At 32.8% G+C, this 22,459-nt stretch overlaps 1 protein-coding gene across 1 annotated transcript in view; it reads left to right on the forward strand.

Annotated features, from left to right (window-relative positions):
• The window catches only part of man1a1 (mannosidase, alpha, class 1A, member 1), a 219,887-nt gene that overhangs the window by 130,310 nt on the left and 67,118 nt on the right, over positions 1 to 22,459 (forward strand). The window contains exon 5 of the mRNA XM_087298827.1: positions 14,236 to 14,330. Within this exon, the coding sequence (XP_087154953.1) occupies positions 14,236 to 14,330 (95 nt within the window). The remainder of the gene's footprint in view (positions 1 to 14,235; positions 14,331 to 22,459) is intronic.

Here is a 22,459-nt window from a genome sequence, read left to right on the forward strand (position 1 = left end):
AAAACGTCTTAAAGTCTTAAATTTGACTTGAAGCCTGCAGAAACCCTGCTTATGATAATTTACAGGAATTCATGGGGATTAATTAGACATTTGGGGTAATGTGTATACAAATACTGTATCCTATACAAACAAAACAACAGTTAAATCATTTAGTTTGGTCATAACTCATAAGCTGTGTTGAAATATTTAATAAATTCCATGCATGTTCAATAAAAAGGCCAGGAGAAGTTTTTTTTCCTTCAAGGTTTAACAAATTATGAATTAATTGAATACAAATGAATGATTTGATCCACAGAATTCTGTAAAATTATAGATTTAACAGACAATGCAAGACATGCGTGCACTATACACGTAAAAAAAAAGAAAAGAAAAAATGGATATAGTTTTTTTTTTTTTTTTTTTTTTTTTACTTTGATTTAATTGCAAGTGGATCTTTCTGAGGTCAAATGTATGCACAAATGTGATTTGTGTTGGCACTGTTCTGTGGTATAAGTGTTTAGATGCTCTGTAGAATTGATGTGCCTTCTTCAGATGGGGAATCCCTCTTCCCAATGGCATGTGATTGATAAATGTGCAGAGTAGATCTTTTAACTGAAATTGCATTAAATGTGGTTGGTCTAACTCACATTGTCCCAAGATTTATTACAACTATATATAGTTATGTTTCATTTTAGTAGGCTAATATGCAGTTTAATCTGTTAATTCCCATGAAAAGTTTCCAGCTTTAAAATGTCCAGAATATTGCAACCCTAAAAAAATAATTACCAAAAATGTGCGTTCATTTCTGTAATCTTGAGAATATAAAGTACATAGAATATACAATATATAAATGTTTAAAATCCATTATTGTTACTTGAGAGTTTAAAATACCTTTTTTCTGTAAAGAGTTTGATCTCTCTTGGAAGAGAAGTGTCTTGTTCTGTTGGTCTCAGATAAACATATTAAATACACACATCATCAATAAAATATTAGAACACATCACACATCATAAATACAAACGTATTTGCTTTCAGATGCTGTTTTCAGTTATTTTATGGCAGGATTTACAGTAGCAGACCTTAAATGATGTCAAATGAAGCTTTCCGCTGTCAGAGGTGACGGGCGTTTAGCACAGTTCAGCAATCAGCAGCTCTTCTTCTGCCTTTTAAAAGCTTCTTAGTCTTGTTTCACTTAATGAATTGGTTTTAATTATTAATGTGCAACTGTTCTGTCTGTGTACATGCTGTTACAGCTCAAAGATATCTAGTGTAGTTTTTCCTCTTCAGACCTTAGTGAAAATCAATATGTCATGGCATCCTGCACAAGTTTGCAGAGAATGAGAAGTGTGTTTTATTCTTTTTTCTATCCTCTTATCTGTCTTTTCCAGCCTTTATGCTTGATTTTGTGTGTGTGTGTGTGTGTGTGTGTGTGTGTGTGTGTGTGTGTGTGTGTGTGTGTGTGTGTGTGTGTGTGTGTGTGTGTGTGTGTGTGTGTGTGTGTGTGTGTGTGTGTGTGTGTGTGTGCTCGTTTTTATAACCTTAAACCTGAATACATTCATTTTCTTGTCGGCTTAGTGCCTTTATTAATCCGGGGTCGTCACAGCGGAATGAACCGCTAACTTATCCAGCAAGTTTTTACGCAGCAGATGCCCTTCCAGCCACAACCCATCTCTGGGAAACATCCACTCACACATTCACACACTCATACACATACAGACAATTTAGCCTACCCAATTCACCTGTACCGCATGTCTTTGGACTGTGGGGGAAACCGGAGCACCCAGAGGAAACCCACGCGAATGCAGGGAGAACATGCAAACTCCACACAGAAACTACAACTGAGCCGAGCCTCGACCCAGCGACCTTTTTGCTGTGAGGCGACAGCACTACCTACTGCACCACTGCTTCGCCCCTAAACTTGAATACACACAGACTTATTGGGACTTGTCATAGTAAGGACCAATATTTAGGTAAACATGCTCATAAATCACACATAATTATGTATTTAGATCATGTAAAAGTGCAGATTGTGTCCTGTGAGGGTTGGATTTAGATTGAAGGATCTAACGAATGATTTAAAAGTCCTTATAGGAAACTTATGTGTGTGTTATTTCTAGAAAGCAACCATTCATTTGTGTTGTTTTATTTTTATTTATTTATTTTCATTTATGCTTCATTTCAGTATTTTATTTAATCATTTTATTTATTTTTCTCATTTAACAGATTTTCTTGTTTTGTTTTGTTTGTTTTTTTACAATAAAACCAAAATCAAGTGTAGTAGTGCAACAGGATTGTTGGTTTTTATTTTTGTTTGTTTGTTTATTTATTTATTTATTTATTTTTGTAAACTAACAATGCTGTGTGTGTAAACCATTATTTAAAACATTCAAAACATGGTCAACCATTTGGTAGAGCAGGCAGTACAAGTAAGGAATAATAATAATAATAATAATAATAATAATAATAATAATATTAGTAGTAGTTGTTTTTGTTGTCGTTGTTGTTGTGAACATCATTTTGTTGTTGTTGTTGTTGTCATTGTCGTTGTCATCATTATTATTAGTAGTATTTTCCAAATTGTCATGTGAAAAATATTCAGCTAGTAATATAATAAATGTTAGCAATTATAACAGTAAATCATACCACAAAATCACCTGAATAATGCTGGTACAGCATTGGTATCAACTGATATGATAATATTTAATAGTTCTTCATTTTATAATAATAGTAATAATAAAAAATAATAATGTTAAAACCAACATTAAAATGAAAATAAAAATATACATTATAATAATGATATGAAATATTATAGTGCATAATAAAAACACCAACAAAAACAACAGTAATTATAATAATAATAATAATAATAGTAATAATATTATTATTATTATTATTATTATTATTATTATTATTATTATTATAGTAATAAATATATTAATATTTATAATTATTTATTTTTATAATTTTATTTTATATTGTATTTTTATAATTATTGCTTATTATTCCTCGACATTTCTCCCATAGGCAGCTGAATCGGAAATACTAAAACTAAAATGCAAAAACAAGCACACTTCCGCACCGTAGAATAAGGTCAATACTATGCTGTTGAGTGTGTAAGTGCAAATGTACATATTGCATAAGTGCATAGTGAATAGTGTGCCATGTATTAGTGTGATTTATTTGCTTATTTTGTGCATCTCGTAATTATTAATTTAGATTCTTTTGTTTATTTTATTTTTGGTCAATTTATCTCTTTTTATAACTTGACATTATTTATTTGCTTAATTTTGTGCAATTCATAATTATCCATTTAAATATTTTTTATTTTATTGTATTTTATTTCAATTTAATATTAGATTTTTTTTTATTATTTTAGTTTTATTCCATATTTTATTTGACATTTTATTTTAGATTACTAGCGGTGCTTATCTTATCAATATTAAATCATGAAGTGTTGCTAGGCTGAAGAGTGCTATCAAACCATCTTTAATTTAGAGAAAGAAGTTCAACCAGGTTACAGCTTCTGGGCTTTTTGTTTGGTAAATGTTGACCTTGTTTTGTCTGCCAGTTTGCCTTGCATTGATCTTATAATAGATTTTCTCTCACAGCAGTTAATCTTTTGGACCTAAATCTGGTTTCCAAAAGTATCAGTGTAGAATTCACTCTGTTTAATGGAATATCAAAACGCAGCTTTGCTTTTATAACAGAGCTTGCAGAAATTGTACGTTTGTCTCAGAGCAATGCTGCAGTAAATATTGTTTGTGCAGAGCTCCCAAAAAATTTTGGGAAGAATTGATTTGCATATTTTAACAGACCTTCATTTGTGTGACCTGATTTAGAGTTAAAATTAACAAAGATTTGCATGTGGAAAAGTATTAAACATTGTGATATAAAAAATCAAAAGCTATGCAATAAATTAAATATTATTTTTATTAAAGAGTATTAATATTATTTATTTTTATTATCATTATCATTATTATTGTTGTTGGGTATGTGTATGTGTGTATAAATAAAATATTAATATTTCTTTTTTCTGTATTTTTGTATTTCTGTATAATAATAATAATAATAATAATAATAATAATAATAAAAATAATAATAATTAAAAATAATAATAATAATTATAGTAATAATAACTTTTTAAACAGATGTTAGAAAAGTCATAAAAATAAGGCAAATAAAAATATGAAGTTACATAATATTACTTAGGGCTGCAAAATTCTGGCTAAAGTGAGAATCAATTTTTTTTTTTGCTAAATCAAGATCAGGTTTTTTCTGTAGATGTAGGCTATTATTGTTATTTCTCCAACATATGGTAAAACAACAATATTAATATCCGTTGTGTGTGTAGGTCTACTATTGATTAAAATGCTAAATTTTGTTGCGACTGAATGGTGGACTTGAACAGACTTTAAATTTATCTTGGATGTTAATGCACAGTAAAATGATGACATCAGAATACAACTGTTCCTAATTCTGAAGTTGAAATATTGTGTTTAAGACATGCTTGTCATTTGTCATTGACAACAATATTAAACAATTTTTTTTCACTGGTTAAATGAGAGTTAACTGTCACAACGTTTTGTTTTTGCTGTAAAAAAAAAAAAAAAAAATTAAAAGCTTGTCTTAATCATAACTCTTAAATGCGATATGATCATTTAACTGATGTGGATGCTTTCGGTTTTTACTTTCACTGCCAAGTGCAGCTCATGTCATGGCTGCTTTCACTCTGAGAAAAAAAAACACACACATGCAAATCATACTTCCCGCGAGGCTCTCAAACCATCACTTTGTGAAACAAACTGAATGTTATTTACAACATTATTAGCTGTTATTCACAGCCTATGCAGGTTCCGTTCACTAAAGTAAACATTATTTAAAGTAGACAACATTGTGCATCCTCTCTGTAATAAACAAACAGTGTCTTTTTCGCAGCCCTAATATAACTATTTTGTTGTCACTATATCATGTTCAGAACAATATTAAAATTGTATTAATATATTGTAATATTGTTGTGCCTAATGATAATAATTGTTATTATTATTGTTGTTGTTGTTGTTGTTATTACTATTATTATTCATTTATTCATTTTCTTTTTTTGTATTAGTCCCTTTATTAATCCGGGGTCACCACAGCGAAATAAACCGCCTACTTATCCAGCGCATGTTTTACGCAGGGGTTGCCCTTCCAGCTGCAACCCATCTCTGGGAAACATCCAGACACACTCATTCACACTCATACACTACGGACAATTTTGCTTACCCAATTCACCTGTACCACATGTCTTTTGCCTGTGGGGTAAACCGGAACACCTGGAGGAATCCCACGTGAACGCGGGGAGAACATGCAACTCCACACAGAAACGCCAACCAGCGACCTCCTTGCTGTGAGGCGACAGTACTACCTACTGCGCCACCACGTCACCCCTTTATTATTAATATTATTATTATTATTATTAACATAATTGTTACCGTTGTTGTTGTTGTTGTTATTATTATTAGTAGTAGTTTTAGTAGTAGTAATATTTTCCAAATAAATTACATTAAAAAAATTGGCATGTAAAAATATTAAGCTGCGTCAATGTTCTCAAACTTAATTCTGCAGCTCTGCATATACAGTAGCTCCAACCGCCTCCAACTCACACCTGCCTTAAGAGTTCCCACTTAGATATGTTTAGCGTTTCTAGCAGGTTTGGCATGCTGTTCCTGGGAGAGAACCCTGAGCTCGGAGATACTTGAGCCCAAGGCTCCCGCCCAGTTAATAGGCATATAAGGGAGATCAGGTAGGTCTAATGAGCTGCCCCTTAGAAAAGGGAGGAAAATGAGGAGATGGGGTGGAAGGGGGTTTCTTCCAAAATTAAGATAAAGCAGTAGGGAGAATATGATCCATTTATAGTAAGCTTGGATCACTCTGATTTTATTATTACTGATTACAGATGAGAAGCCAGTCGTGCTCAATCATATCACATGCTCCTCTCTTTAGTAGTCTTGAACACCTTTATTAATTCAGCTGTGTTTGATTAGGGTTGGAGCAAAACTGCAGAGCTGCGGCCCTCCAAGAATCGAGTTTGAGACCAGTGAGCTACGTAATGTACAGTAATAAATGTTTGCAAATATAATACATCCTATAGTACTATGGTGTAGTACTATAAAGTGATAAAATAATATTTAATCTTTCTACTATAATAATAATGATGTTAAAACCAATATTGAAATAAAAAAATTATACATCATAATGATATGAAAAATTATAGTGCAAAACAACAACAACAATAATAATAATAATAATAACAGTATTATTAAATTTGTTTTTATAATTTATTTTTATAATTTCCTGTTGTATTTTTATAATTATTGCTTTGAAATATTTAATAAGTATAAGTATATAGTGTATATGTAATATATAGTGTATATTTGTCTCAGAGCAACATTGCTGTTCACATTACTTGGGCAGATCTACACCAAAGAATTTATGACAGGCCTAATTAGCATATTTTAACAGACCTTCATTTGTGTGACCTGATTTAAAGTTGAAACAAGCTTAAATTTGCATGCATCACCTTTGCCTTATTTTCCTCTTTCCGGAAAACACCGGAGCTTTTGGTCCTCACGGAGGTGTAAATGTCAACCTTTGTCAAAGCTGTCTTGAGCTTTAGGGCTTTGCTTTCATTGCTTTTTCTTGCACCTTTCTGTCCGCTCGTCTCCATCCCGGGATCAGGCTGATCTGCGGGGCGACGCTGCAGGTTCCAGGGGGTTTTAGAGGGCTTTGAAAGGGTCAGGTGGTTCCCTGTGGTGGTAACAGTAATCTAGGTAAAGGCTCATGAGGTTCTGCACTCACCGGCCACTGACAAGCCAATTTATCTTATTTAGTGGACGACGAGCGCTCAGCCAGCAATCGCTTTGTGTCTCTCATAAGTTTTTGCACTTAATACACATTGAAGTGGCACAGGACATTTTTGAGCAACCTTTATTCTTTTTTATTTAGTTCAGTATACAATAAGGTTGTACAATATCGGGAAAAAAACTGACATTTTAATATCTTAATTTTTCCACAATACATTTTTTTATATCGTGTATAATTTCTCCAGATGACTTGAATGTCTCTATTTAGAAAGAATTTGTAATTTTATATTTATTGGTTTAATTTTATAGGCCAGTACATCAGGATACAATACTAACATATTACTAACATAATAAATTGTTGTGCCTGAATGATATTATAACATTGCAGATATTAAAATATATGCAAGTAAAAAAATTTTTTGGTAAATTTGAGGAACAATAAATCATGTTTTTTTTTTTTTTTGTTTGTTTTTTTACTATAATTCTTACTCAAATTTCAGATGCTGCAATGTGTCTATTCCACATGCTCACATTGCGATTTTGATGCTGAAGTATTATATTGTGCAGCCCTAATAAACTGTTTTATCAATGCTGATAAGTAAAAAAATAACAACAAACAATTCTGTTATACAGTCATACCATTCACCTGTCAGTGCAAAGAAATATACAAAGAAAAGTAGATAGATAAATTGAATAAATTGCAAACATGTCAACAAAGCTAAACGGTTGATGCTGTCTTTTCTGTAACATTTTTTAAAGGTTGGTATGTTTTTATTTTATTTATATTTCATCCATATTCTCCAGTCCTTTTAAAAAAGCCCTTATTATCCTCAACATATTCTGTTTTGTAAACGTCCAACCTTTTAGAGTCCGCTTAAACTAGTTTTTTACTTCTCTAATCTACTGTACCATCCATCCATCCATCCACCTATCCCTTTATCTATCCATAAGTCCTAGCCATATATGTTCATCCATCCATATATGTTCATCCATCCATCCATCCATCCATCATCCAACCATCTGTCCATCTTTCTCTTTATCTAGCCATAAGTCATTCTACCTATATACATATATATATATATATATATATATATATATATATATATATATATATATATATATATATATATATATATATATATATATATATATATATATGTATAAATGTATGTATATATATATATATATATATATATATATATATATATATATATATATATATATATATATATATATATGTATATATGTGTGTGTGTTCATTCATTCATTCATTCATTCATCCATCCTTTATCTATCCATAAGTCATTTAACCCATATTTATGTTCATCCATCCATCTTTCCCTTTATCTATCCATAAGTCATTCTACCCATATATATGTTCATCCATCCATCCATCTATCCATCCATTCATCAATTCATATTTCCCTTTATCTATCCATAAGTCCTTCTACCAATTAATATGTTCATCTATCCATCCATCTATCCATTCATCCATCCATTCATATTTCCATGTATCTATCCAAAAGTCCTTCTACCCATATATATGTTTATCCATTCATTCATTTTCCATCCATCCATTCATCTTTCCATGTATCTATCCACAAGTTCTTCTACCCATATATATGTTCATCCAACCATCCATCCATGAATCCATCCATCCATCCTTCCCTTTATCTATCCATAAGTCATTCTACCCATATGTATGATCATCCATCCATCCATCCATCCATCCATCCATCCATCCATCCATCCATCCATCCATCCATCCATCCATCTATCTTTCCTTTTATCTATCCATAAGTCCTTCTACCCATATACATGTTCATCTGTCCATCCATCCATCCATCCATCCATTCATCCATCTCTTTATCTATCCATAAGTCCTTCTACAGATAAATTTTCATCCATCTATCCATCCATCCATCCATCCATCCATCCATCCATCCATTCATCTTTCCCTGTATCTATCCATAAGTCATTCTACCAATATCTACAGTATATTCATCTGTCCATCTTTCTATCCTTCCATCCATTCAATTGCAATTCCAATTTTATCAGTTGATTTCTATATTTTTCTTTCTGTAATAATTCCTATTTGTTTGTTCATGCAGTAATGGACAAAAGAAGATGTTACTCAATTATAATTGAATCAAAAAACTGATATTTCATCTATATTTAGACCTTCCCCAAACCATCCCAGCACAACGTCCTATGGCTTTATCCCCTATAAATATAGCAGTCAAAATGTAGAAGATGGCAGGCCTGCTAGCAGCATCCTAGTAGACAGCCAGCTAAATGAATTCACATGAATGGATAACAGCTCACCTTGGGTTTGCAGTAGCAAGGGCGAAGGCTCAGGCTTCAACTAGGCCGTAGAGGCACTGGGGAAAACACTGGAGAGCCATGCACGCTTCCAGGGGTCGACCTGATCCTTGATATGCATACTGAATGCAGGACTTAGACATAAAAACGGGCTCATTCACAGCTGCAGATGAGCTCAGAAGTGGGAATCATGATCAGTAGTAGACTTAGATGTGATTGTGACTGTATTAGTGTGTGAGCACGTCCGCTGGTTTGATATTGATTTTTTACCACAGTTCAAGTTAATATTGAGTGAGATTTTTAGATGCACTATTTTCTTTGGCAGCAGAAAAAAAATATTCCAAACCAAAGTCAGGGCTCCCTCGAAGAAGAAGAGATTTCTGTTCATTTCAATGGGAGCTTCCTGAAACATTAAGGAATAGTGATAATAGAAAAATAACAACTGTTTAATCTTTTTGCATCTATTATGTCGAATGAAGCTGTTTTGTAGCTCCACAGTGGGGTTTATGATGAGAAGTACTAGTATGTTCAGACATGATTATTAGATATAGCATTAGATACGTTCAGATATTATAGTGATTGTATCAGTGTGGGATTTTCAAAGGCATTTCATCAAAAAAAGTTAACATTAGCCACAGTGTGAAGAATAAGTATTGAACATGTCTTTATTTTTCTCAGAAAACATATTTCTAAAGGTGTAGAATGGCAGTGAAAGCCCAGACAGCAGCTGAAATCTCTCAGTAGTTATTTAGCAGCTCTCTGAACTTTGTCATTGTAAATGAATATTATTTGCTTCAGTCCAACGTCTACATTACCAGGATGATGAAGATGAAACCAGGGTGGACATTTCAGCAAGACAATGATCTAAAACACAGCCAAGGAAACTCAAATGCTTTCAGAGAAAAAAAAAATCAAACTGTGGAATGGCCCAGCCAATCTCTTGACTTAAATCCAATAGAAAATACAAATTAAAGATCAGATTTAAGACAAGACTCACAGAACCATCAAGATTTTTACACTCTGTTGAAGTCTGAAAGGCGTCTTTAAGCTGCCGTCACCAAAAAAGCCTTGTGTCATTGTTTTTTCACTTAACAAATTTTTCAGTTTTGTTTTGTTTTATTTTTATGTTTGTATTGTTTGGTATACCAAAATCTGGTTCAATTCCATGTCAACAGTTCCTTTAGGAATAGTATTCTTAGGAAATAAACATGCACGTTCAATACTTATTTTCCCCGCTGTATGTTTTCATTATGGCTAGGTATCGATTTAGATGCCCCAATTAGATTTTAATTCACAAGCTTTCAATTTGATTCTTGAATCAATAAATAAAGATCATCAGATTCATTTAAACAGCCATTAACATTTTCAAAACTAAATAGGGTGGACATCATTTTACAAATGGAAATTTAATGTTTGACAGACAACTAGGGCTTGACATTAAACAACTTGAGTCACACCTTGTCAAAAAATTACACATTAGACGCAATAATTTGACAGTTATGATTCATTTGTTGCGTCAAATGTTTTTGTGGTGGTCGTGGCTACAAATCATGAACATAGTTTCACATTTACACGCTGTGGAAAAAGTTCAGCGTAAATCATGTTATATGTGGCTGTATGATGATTGATATTTTAACAATTCACGACTTTTGACAATCGATAATAAATCATAGTTTAAAAACAAATGATCAATTTTTATTTATTTTATTTTTTTTGCCCAGCCATAGTTTCAGTTCCAAGATAAAAGTTGTAGCTGTGCTCAAAACTATAATACTGCATAAAAAAACAGCAATTACAACTTTTTGACTTTTTAAAAATTTTCTAGTCAAAAAAAGAGCAAAATTGTCATTTCCTTATAAACTTCCTCCATATATCAAAGAAAAATTTTCCTTTCTGCTGCAGGAGATATCTCTGTTGTCTATTTTTTTTTTCTTGTATAATAAATGACTTGTGCCTCAGAAGATGAAATGCAATGAATGTGTGGTGGCTTTTAAAAGTGTGAGACTGTTCTTTGTGAGCACATGCAAGCAGTTCTAGAGGTGATCATTCTGAACCACTTTGATGACAGACTTTGGCTGAGGGATTTTAGAATGACTAAAACAACATTTCAGCTTTTTTACTATGTGGTTAGTCTGCTGGTTTGTCCTTCAATGCACCCATTTTTGTTATGACATGACATGAAGTGACTTAATGCACATGCTGAAATTTATTTGGTCAATGGGTTTCCATTACAGTTTATGCACACAATCATTTTTAATTTACATTTTTAAAAATGATGGCTTGGTGCTTTTTTCGATGATTTTCTTTTTTTTCTTTATTTTTTTTTTTTTAATTTTTTTTTTTACAAAATGAGCATTAAAATATAATGGAAATTATTTAAAGATTCCTTGCATTTACTAAATCTTTTTTAAGATAAGTGGTTGTAAACAATTTATTTAGACTAAACTAGATTTAATTTGTTGGTTTAAATTCAACCCATATAATCTATTTGCAACAATTTTACAGAAATATATATATATATATTTATATATATATATATATATATATATATATATATATATATATATATATATATATATATATATATATATATATATATATATATATATATTTATTTTATTTATTTTTTTTTTTTTTTGTAAGTTGATGGAAACCTAGCTACTAAGTCTTTAGACACTGTATTGCCAACTATTTTTCTGTCGCCAACAAAAAATAGGTCTAAACACGGCCAAAGCACACCATTTGTGCATCTCAAACCAACATTGCTCCAGTTCATTTCTGGATTAATCTGTTTTTGAACCAAGACGATTGGTCATATGACAGTACCAATGCAGTGCACTTGACTTTCTTTGATATTATACAGAACATATTTTTATATAACCAAATAATTATGAAAAATCACAACATTTAAACTAGAATCACTTTCCCATTTCCAAATCTTGCTATTCAACTCAACTAGTGAAAAAAGGCATAGTCTTATAAAGAATATACCGTAGTGTGTCACAGAAAACCAAAGTATTGTGCAGTCAGTGCGGGCTCTCTAACTTGCTTTAACACATCAACAGTTCAAATAATCTGTCCCATCTATGATTGCCCATTATTTATTACCAGTTTTATGATGCACAATAGTGCAGCGCTTTTACTCTCCTATAAATTTTGACAGGCCATTGAATTGCTGTTTGATTTCTGTCTGCGTGCCGGCTCTCTGGTGTTTTGAAAGGTTCTCTCGCAGCGATCTGGCTGTGTTCACAGGAAATGTGCTATTTGGACTTACAGGATGAATTAAAAAGAAAAATCTGACCAGTAAATCTGGCTATGTAACAGATTTTTTTTCAATGAAAATGAAGAAGAGCTAATTATGTGCACATTATATGTTTAACATATATTTTCCTAAATGGGACATATTATTTAAAAATTTTTTAACATAAAAACCTTAAAAAGTGCACACAGAAAAAATAGCCTGTTTAATATTAGGAATTATTTAAAGTGAATGTTTTGGTCTGAGAAACTGAAGTGGAGCTTTGTTTGTTTTAATTGCAAACCTAATATTCTTTTGACCAGTTAAGCCTTTGTAATTTAATTTTGCTGATTACATATTTCAATGATTACATTACTGATACTGATACTGATAGCGTTTTCTTCTTTGTTATCATTTAATCTTTTTTTTGTATATTCTGACATTCTCTCATTAACATGCTTAAATATCTGTGCTATATGACCATTTAAAAGCTGATTAAGTCCTCTTGTATGAGATTTGGGGTTTGGGACTCTGCTGAAGTCTTCAGTTCTGAAATGAAAGTGTCAGACTTGACGTCATTCGCTATGGTTTTTAATGACGCGCGACTCGCATTAACAGATGAAAATCCGATCTACCTGCCTACACTGCAGACACAACAACACAGATCCAATTCATATCAGATAAATTTCGACAAATGAACAAGGCCTGAATCTGATTTGAGTAAATTGGAATCCATGTGATTTGTTCCTGCTTACACGTACATGGGCCATATCCGATCTGTGCCACATGAGAGAAAAACATCGGAATTTGCTGGCACTTGAAAAGTGTAGTGTAAATGCGGCCTTGGTCTAATGCCCAAAGATATCGTAAAACGTTTATTGAAAATAACATGGACACTTAGGGGCTTTTAACAGATAGTTATGACACAAAGCGTTTTTTCTAAGTGTAAGGAAATGGCAAGAATATTTTCAAAATAATAATATAAATAAAATATTATTCATAATGTTATATTATTATATTAGAAATAAACATTTTAAATATATGCATTCATGTGTATTTTTATATATACATAATAAATATACATGATACACACAAATATTTTGTCAAAACAAACTTTTATATTGAATGCAATTAATGGCGATTAATTTCTGCCCATCGCTAATCATAAAAAAGTAATTTTTCTATCAGACAAATGCTTAGATTTGTGCTAGATTGGATGATATTTGTTAAAAATTAATATTTTACAATTTACCATGGTAGATATAATTATAACTGCTCTGCAAAAAAATATATATATATTACTGCAAGGAAAAAAAAAGGAAGAAATGTTTTTCTTATTTGGAGTTTTTGTCTTGGTGTATGTAGGAAATTAATCATCCTTAAACCAGACTTTGCAGTTGTAGCATACACAAATGAAATTGGCTAAATATAGCATATTTACTTATCAAACACTAGCATTTCTGGATAAGACAGCGCAAGCCAGAGTTGTCTGTGATAAGATCTCCGCATTGGATGGATATGCAGCATATTTGCTGGTTGAGGGATTCATAGCGGCTCCCTGATGCTTTGAAATGTCAGCGGAGTAGAGGAAAGGGCCAGGTAGCAGACAGAAGATGACAGGCAGCCAGCGGGTTTACAGCAGGGCCGCTTGCCCTCGTCTTATCTGCTGTTATCAGCCGTCTCTCCCAGCAGAATATCAATGCCTCTCTTTCTGTCAGTTGACTCTGTGAATCATGCAAATGTGACTGATAAAATAAATATGGTGGGTTTTGGGGCAGCCAGAGGTTACGTGGCTGCGCTTCTGCTGTGTAGGGATGAGCTTTGACTAACCTCTGTTTGTTTTTTACCTCTTCAGGTGTTTAGGAAAAAAGCTGTTGAACTAGGAGAGAAGCTGTTGCCGGCTTTCAAGACCCCGACCGGCGTCCCATGGGCTCTTCTCAACCTAAAGAGGTCAGTGACGCACAAACAAAAACACATTTCCGCATGAACTCCCGAGGCTTTTCTTCAGCCAAGCAGGTCAGATCTCTCCAGCGCATGTCTTATTAACTGCTGTAAGCTGCGTATCTGAATCCAGAGCCGGCAGCGGTCGGCCGTCACCTGTGTGCTCGCTTCCTCAAGATATTGCAAGAATAAACAGTTCAGAGGGATTACTTGGTTGCCGAAGCCATTTTCTGCTGCCGCGATTCTCTGATTTTCTGTGTGAATGCTGCTTGTTTTGTTGGCACTCATTGTATTTTCCAGTTCCCTGAAGAAACGTTAACATTCCCTTTCTGTAACACTAAAGGTATTTCATTCATTTATTCATTAACTTTCCTTCGGCATCCCATCAGGGGTTGCCACAGAATAAACCACCAACCTATCCAGCATATTGTTTACACAGCGGATGCCCTTTCAGCTGCAACTCAGTACTGGGAAACACTCATACACTCTCACATTCACACTCATACAATACAGCCAGTTTAGTTTATTCAATTCACCTACACCGCATGTCTTTGGACTGTGGCGGAAACCAGAGTACCCAGAGGAAACCCACGCCAACATGGGGAGAACATGCAAACTCCAAACAGAAATGCCAACTGACCCTTCCTGTACTCGAACCAGCAACAGTGCTTACTGAGCCACCGTGTCGCCCTAAAGGTATTTTTCAATGGTAGAAAAGGGTTTGTAGGCACACTTAACTACTCTTAAAGATAAGCTGTTTTCTAAAATGTTCCTAAGGTGAACCAAATGTGATTCTTTTGTGTCACTATTGTGTAAACACCCCTTTTAGAAGCTTTATTTTTAGAATATGTTGTGTTCGACTATATAGTCCATAACTGTAGAAAATAATTTGAGATTTTCTACAGTTGTGAAAATCTGAGTGGCTTTATAAGCTTAAAGCCTTCACTGTATACATTTAAAATTAATAAATATGCACCAGAAAATGAAAAGTGCATAATTATAAAAAATTAGGTTATGTGAACTTAATAGTTCTAAGTTGCAAAGCAAATACTTTAAAGTAAAGAAGTTCATAATTCTTTGTGTAAAATCAGCTTGTCACTTTTAAGGCAATGGGTTTATTCACTTTTTAAAGTAATTGGTTTTTACAGTGTTGTTTAAGTCTTTGGTCACATCATTTTAGGATACTCTTGCTAATAAGCCAAAGTTTTACCAAATCCTTTTGTTTATTTATTTTTTTGTAGTTGTGTGTCAAATTTTAACAACGTTAACTGAGCAAGTTCTAACAAGGCAGCATTATAGCCATGATATACATTTGAATTATATACAGAATTATTAACCCCCCTTTTTGAATAACATTTTTTATTTTTTTATATATATTTCTCAAATTATGTTTAACAGAGCAAGGAAATTTTCACAACATGTCTGATAATATTTTTTTTCTTCTGGAAATATCTTATTTGATTTATTTCGGTTAGAATAAAAGCAGCTTTTAATTTTTAAAAAAGCAATTTTAAGGACAAAATTATTAGCCCCTTTAAGCTATATTTTTTTCGATAGTCTACAGAACAAACTATCGTTATACAATAACTTGCCTAATTACTCTAACCTGCCTTATTAACCTAATTAACCTAAGTAAGCCTTTAAATGTCACTTAGCAGTATAGATGTGTCTTGAGAAATATCTAGCCAAATATTATTTACAGTCATCATGGCAAAGATAGGCGAGGCAGTGGCGCTGTAGGTAGTGCTGTAGGTAGGCTCTGTTTGCATTTCTGTGTGGAGTTTGCATGTTCTCCCTGCCTTCGCGTGGGTTTCTTCCGGGTGCTTCGGTTTCCCCCATAGTCCAAAGACATGCGGTACAGGTGAATTGGGTAGGCTAAAAATTGTCCTTAGTGTATGAGTGTGTGTGTGTGTGTGAATGTTTCCCAGAGATGGGTTGCGGCTGGAAGGGCATACGCTGCGTTAAACTTGCTGAATAGGTTGGCGGTTCATTCCGCTGTGGTGACCCCGGATTAATAAAGGGACTAAGCCGACAAGAAAATGAATGAATGAATAAATGAATGAATGGCAAAGATAAAATAAATCAGTTATTAGAAATGAGTTATTAAAATTGTTATGTTTAAAACGTGTTGAAAAAAATCTCTCTGTTAAACAGACATTGGGGGAAAAATAAACAGGGGGCTAATAATTCTTACTTCAATTGTAAAAGATGAAAAAACAAACAAACTAACTAACTAACTGACTGACTAACTGACTAACTATAACTAACTAAAAAAGAAACAAACAGGTCTCCACTGTCAGTTTCTTATTAGCTTTTTCTTTTTCTGTTTAGCTTGTGTGGGTAAAAAACACTACAATTCAATACTTTTTTCGCTTTTGATATATTTATACATACTTATGTTTTTATAATAAAAAAACAGGTTTTTGTCAACGCAATCTCACGGCAATTCATAATTTTGATAGTAGCTAATTTATATAAATTTGACCGATCTATTTTGTACAAATAAGTATGATTTGCTCATCCCCCAATGACGGTTAGATTTAGGGGCGGAGTTGGGTGCCACGCCTCCTTTTTAAAATTGTACGTTTTTGTACGACAGAACTTGTACGATTTCGTATGAATTAGCCACTAAACTGACAAAACGTAAAATGCTATGTTTCCTCGTGAGATCAGGCTCAGGCTCATGCATTTTGATTTGATCATTTTTCAAAGTAGATCTACATGTGATTGTACTAATTTACCACATTAGATGTACAATATTTGCAAATAATCATGGCCCACAGGGTTTTCTTTTAATTTAAAAGTGTGATAAAATACAATTCTGAAGTATTTTATTTTTGAATTACTTTGTTATCGGTGTATTAGCACAAGCTGTACCGTTTTTAAAATAGACAGTGACTACGTTTACATGGACATCAGTAATCTAATTATTTTCTTTAATCTGAATAATATCATGATTGAAGTGTTTATATTAATTGCTTGGTGAATGTTCCTTTCATGATCTCGTTTTACATGTTATAGTACGTACAATAGTTCGATTAATGCAATTACGTCACACTTCGACACTTCAGTGACTAAGTTTTCATTCATGCCCCTCCGACAAACTCGGAGGTTCTTCATAATAGCCCCTTTCACACATACAGACCTTTCCGGAAAATTACCGGCAATTTTCCGGAAAGGTTGTATGTGTGAACAGGCCCTTTTTGAAAATACCGGTAAATTCGTTCTGGCTATTTTCCAGAAAGAGAAGTTGTAACATTACCGGTAATTTGCCGGAATGCTGCGCTGTGTGAATGCAGAAGGAAGATTGACGTAATAAGCGCGTCCACGTCTAGAACGGGCTGACGAGAGACACCTGCTTTAGCCAATCAGAACAGTCAGACGCATTCACGTGCGCGCGGTTTATGAGAATAAAAGCCTTTTAATATTTTTTCCAGACGCCTTTAGCTGCTAGATGTTAGTCAGATAATGTTTCTATGTTCCTTCTTAATGCTGTGTAAATAATTATCGATAAAATGTTTATGATAATCCGTTGTTTGTTTACCTTCAAGCTTGTTTACCTTCAAGCCCATAGCGCCAGCACACACGCATATCATGAACATCTCGACATGCGAAAGTGTTTCCCTATGTTTTCATTAGAGTTGTACTCAATACTGATCCATCCGAAGAGTTTGTAATGTAGTCAAATGTTTACAAACACAAGCGCAGCCGTTTAGAGGTCATTTCTAGTTAATGATGTCAGAATTTACCGGCATTTTGCGATGGATGTGTGAATGCTCTTTTCCGGAAAAATTCCGTAATGTCCTTGCCTGTGTGAACATCGTTTTTTTTTAATATACCGGTAAAGTAGTTCCGGAAATTTTCCGGATATTTACCGGTATCACTGTGTGAAAGGGGCTAATGTCCATTTTTTTCAGAATTCTCAGCATAGTCATCATGTCCCGCTCGCACCAAAAATGTGCTCTCGTACTTGAAGCCATTCTCATTTGTTTGTCAAATGTCTGACAACTGATGTGTGTCGCAAAATATAGCAAAAACACAACGTTAGTAGTTTGATTGCGGTGTTTACATCTCTGTACTGCATTGCTGTTTACATGGCGGACTCTTAATCAAAGTATTCTCTTAATTGAATTAAAATTGAAGTATTGGTGTGTATGTACTGTAAACGTACTCGGTGACTGTTACATAAAATGACATAATATATTCGGTCCCACTGCCCACTCTCATGAAAGGGTCAGATCTCTCAGACGTCCGGCTCTATGATGGATGTCTAGGCAACCTGAAGCTCTTCAGCCGCAGACGAGCAGGAAATCAGTGCAGAGATCTTGAGAAAGACAAGCTGTCGGAGGAGTTGATTGCATGAGTTATCCCTCCGCTGACATAATGCCCAATGCTAGTCTTTTCACACTGATGGCCAGGACAATATGGAGTATTGGCAGCGAAAAGAAGCATACTTCAGTGTTTATCAAAGCGTTTCCTGTTAGCTTGAGTGTCCAGAGGGTTCCATTAAAATGTCATTTATTGTGGAGTTGTTGTCATGTTTGACACAGCTCATTATAGATTTAATACTTACTAAAAAGTGTTGGGTAAGTTACTTTTAAAAAGTAATAGATTACAAATTACTAACTACTACTGGAAGATTGTAATCTGATTACATTACTAATTACTTTATGTAAAAAGTAATCAGATAATCAGAACTTTACTTTGAGATTATTTTTGAAACATATGAAATATATCTATAAAATAACAAATAAACTGCAGCTCTTATTTAATATTCACTGAAAACCTTGCAATGTGTTGATATATTCAAAAGACTTTAAAGAGTTTGCCTAAAGCTTGAAATTCTAGCATCATTCACTAGTTCCAAACCTGTTTGTTTTTTTTTTTAACACAAAAAAGACATGAATATAACTGGATACCTGTAACCATTGACATCTATAGTATGCAAAAGCACTGCAGTGTTTGGGTGTTCTATCTTTGTCTGAGACAATTAGTGTATCTAAATGTGTATATTCAATACAAAGCATAAAGCAGACTGGTCAGTTTTTGTCGCGAGACTCATGGTTTTCACCTGGTGCGCCCCAGAAACGTAATTGGAATACAGTAACACATTACTGTAGAATACATTACACCCAACTCTTTTACCAACCTACTACTTTAATATGTACTAACCTTTAGGATTAATTTAGTATGCTGTTTAATATTTATCAGTATTTTGATGTTATATTTCTTGTTTTTATTTTAGGTGTTTGCAATTGTGTTATTTTGCTATTTGATTCTGTTTTTTTTTTCTTTTGTTTCTGTTCTGTTCCTTAAAACAAGCTAAATAATGAGCTAATATAATGCCACAGGGGTAAATAAAATATTTTTATTTCAAACCGAAGACAAGAATCATTTACTTACCCCTAAAGTCCATTTTTAGCTTGTTTTAAGGAAACCCATTAGATTTTGACTTATTTTTGAAAAAAAACTTTTTTCTTTTTTTTTTTTAAACAGTACTTTTTACTTGTCTATTAAATGCTTATTGATTTAAAAAATAATAATAAATAAAACAAATTTGTTATTAAAAACATGAATATTGTTATTATTATTATTATTATTACTATCTAATTTGAGATAGTTAATTTTAACTTATGTTAAGAATAAAGTAAAAAAATATTGTTCTGTTTTTAGAAATATTATATATTTTAACATTACTTTTTACTTGTCTATCAAATGCTTCTTGATAAAAAGGGTTTTAAAAAAAGACAAAAATTAAAATAATAAATAATACAAATGTATTATTAAAAACACAATTATTATTATTATTATTATTATTATTATTATTTAATGTTATATAGTTAAAAAAACTTGTCAATATTGACTTAATATGTTAAGAATAAAGTAAAAAAAATAGTTCTGTTTTCAGAAGTATTATATATTTTTAACATTACTTTTTACTTGACTATTAAATCATTCCTGATTTAAAAAAAAATGTTTTAAAAACTAAAATAATGAATAATTCAACTTTATTATTGTAAAAATTTTAATGTTAGTATTATTATTATTATTATTATTATTATTATTATTATTATTATTATTATCTAATGTGATATAGTTTATTTTAATATAAACATTTAAATAATTATAGTTAATTTTGACTTAATATGTTAAGAATAAAGTAAAAACATTATTATTATTATTATTATTATTATTATTATTACATTTTAATAAAAACATTATATTTAAAAATATAATTATTTCACTCTTTTTCGGATTAATCCCTTTATTAATCAGGGGTCCCCACAGCTGAATAAATCGCCAACTTATCCACCGTATGTTTTACGCAGCAGCCACAACCCATCACTGGGAAACACCCCATACACACTTGCATTTACACACATACACCACAGCCAATTTAGCGTATTCAATTCACCTATACGACATGTCTTTGGACTATGGGGGAAACCGGAGCACCCGGAGAAAACCCACGCAAACACGGGGAGAACATGCAAACTCCAAACAAAAATGCCAACTGACCCAGCCGGGGCTCAAACCAGGGACCTTCTTCTTTGAGGCTATTGTGCTACCAACTGCGCCACTGTGACTCCTAAGAATATAATAATAAACAATAAGAAAATCATTTTATTATTATATTAATTTTAATTTTACATTTTTTTCAATATGAGCATATGCCATATAGTTAATTTTAACATAAAAACAGAAAATAATACCAGACATTTTTTGCTTTTCTGTCAGACATAGCTGGAGAGCACAATACAAAACAACAGGCAACTAACAGAAGCATACTTCAGTGTTTATCAAAGCTTTTCCTATTAGCTTTGAGTGTCCAGCGTGTGTTTCCTTGTTTAAACTGCCGGAGAACTAGAGTGAAGTGCTCTGACAAATGCTCTAAATGGAGCGACCAAGAACATTTACCATTTTATAACAAGGAGCAGCTAATAACACCACTATACAGGACAAATGGGCTTCAGTTCCTGTCAGTAAATATAGCTTTCCTCCATATCTGCACTTAGCACAAGTGCTCCTATCACCTCTAGCGAAGACGCTGTGGTTCCTCCATGTGGGTCACCTACATCGTTAATTCTGTCCACATCGCTAATGCCTATTGGCTTTTACACTATTGTTCACTTTGGCTCGAGGCACCTGTGGTGTAATTCGTGTCACAGACCCCTTTTTTAAGGCTGAATGTGGTTATGTAAGTGTATTCATCTGGTGGGCAGAGGCATCCTAATGCATCTTGGTGAAGTGTTTTCAAGAGGGGATTTCAATGTAAGACTGGTCTTTTATTTTCTTAAAGGAGTTTGTTTCTGTGGAGTTTTTAATGGTTGTGTATGACAAGACAGTGGAGAAAAGTCAGTTCAAAGGTATTATTCTATCTCTATTGCTGTTTGATTTGTTCACAAGCATAAATTGGGTTTTTATTACTTTTGCTTATTGCCTATTTAATCATTTACATATGGTATTATTTACAGTAAGTGTTCAAGCGAGACAGGAAATGTAAATTGTATGTATTTCTGTAATTGTGAAATACTATTTTATATAGATAAATTAAAGATATTACAGTTCAAATATATTTTTACACTGTCTTTATTTTATTGGTAAAGTTTACTATAATTAGTAACTATATTATTTACATATAACAAATTTAGCATTTACATATGCTAGAGGGAGCACATACGCTAGCCGGACACTTTATTAGGTACACCTATAGTACTGGGTTGGACCCCATTTTGCCTTCAGAACTGCCTTAATCCATCATGGCAGAGATTCAACAAGGTACTGGGAATATTCCTCAGAGATTTTGGAGTTCTCTGTAAACCCTAAAGATGGTTGTGCGTGAAAATCCCTGGAGATCAGCAGTTTCTGAAAAACTCAGAACAGCCCATCTGGCACCAACAACCATGCCAAGTCACTTAAATCACTTTTCTTCCCCATTCTGATACTTGGTTTGATCTACAACAGATAGTCTTGACCATGTCTACATTCCTAAATTCATTAATTTGCTGCCATGTCATTGGCTGATTACAAATTTGCGTTTACAAGCAGTTGGACAGGTGTACCTAATAAAGTGGATAAAAGTTTAAAAAAATAAATAAAAGTTATATATATATATATATATATATATATATATATAT

Source organism: Danio rerio, chromosome 20, assembly GCF_052040795.2.
Source record: "Danio rerio strain M-AB ecotype USA chromosome 20, GRCz13ab, whole genome shotgun sequence".
Taxonomy (NCBI): Eukaryota; Metazoa; Chordata; class Actinopteri; order Cypriniformes; family Danionidae; genus Danio; species Danio rerio.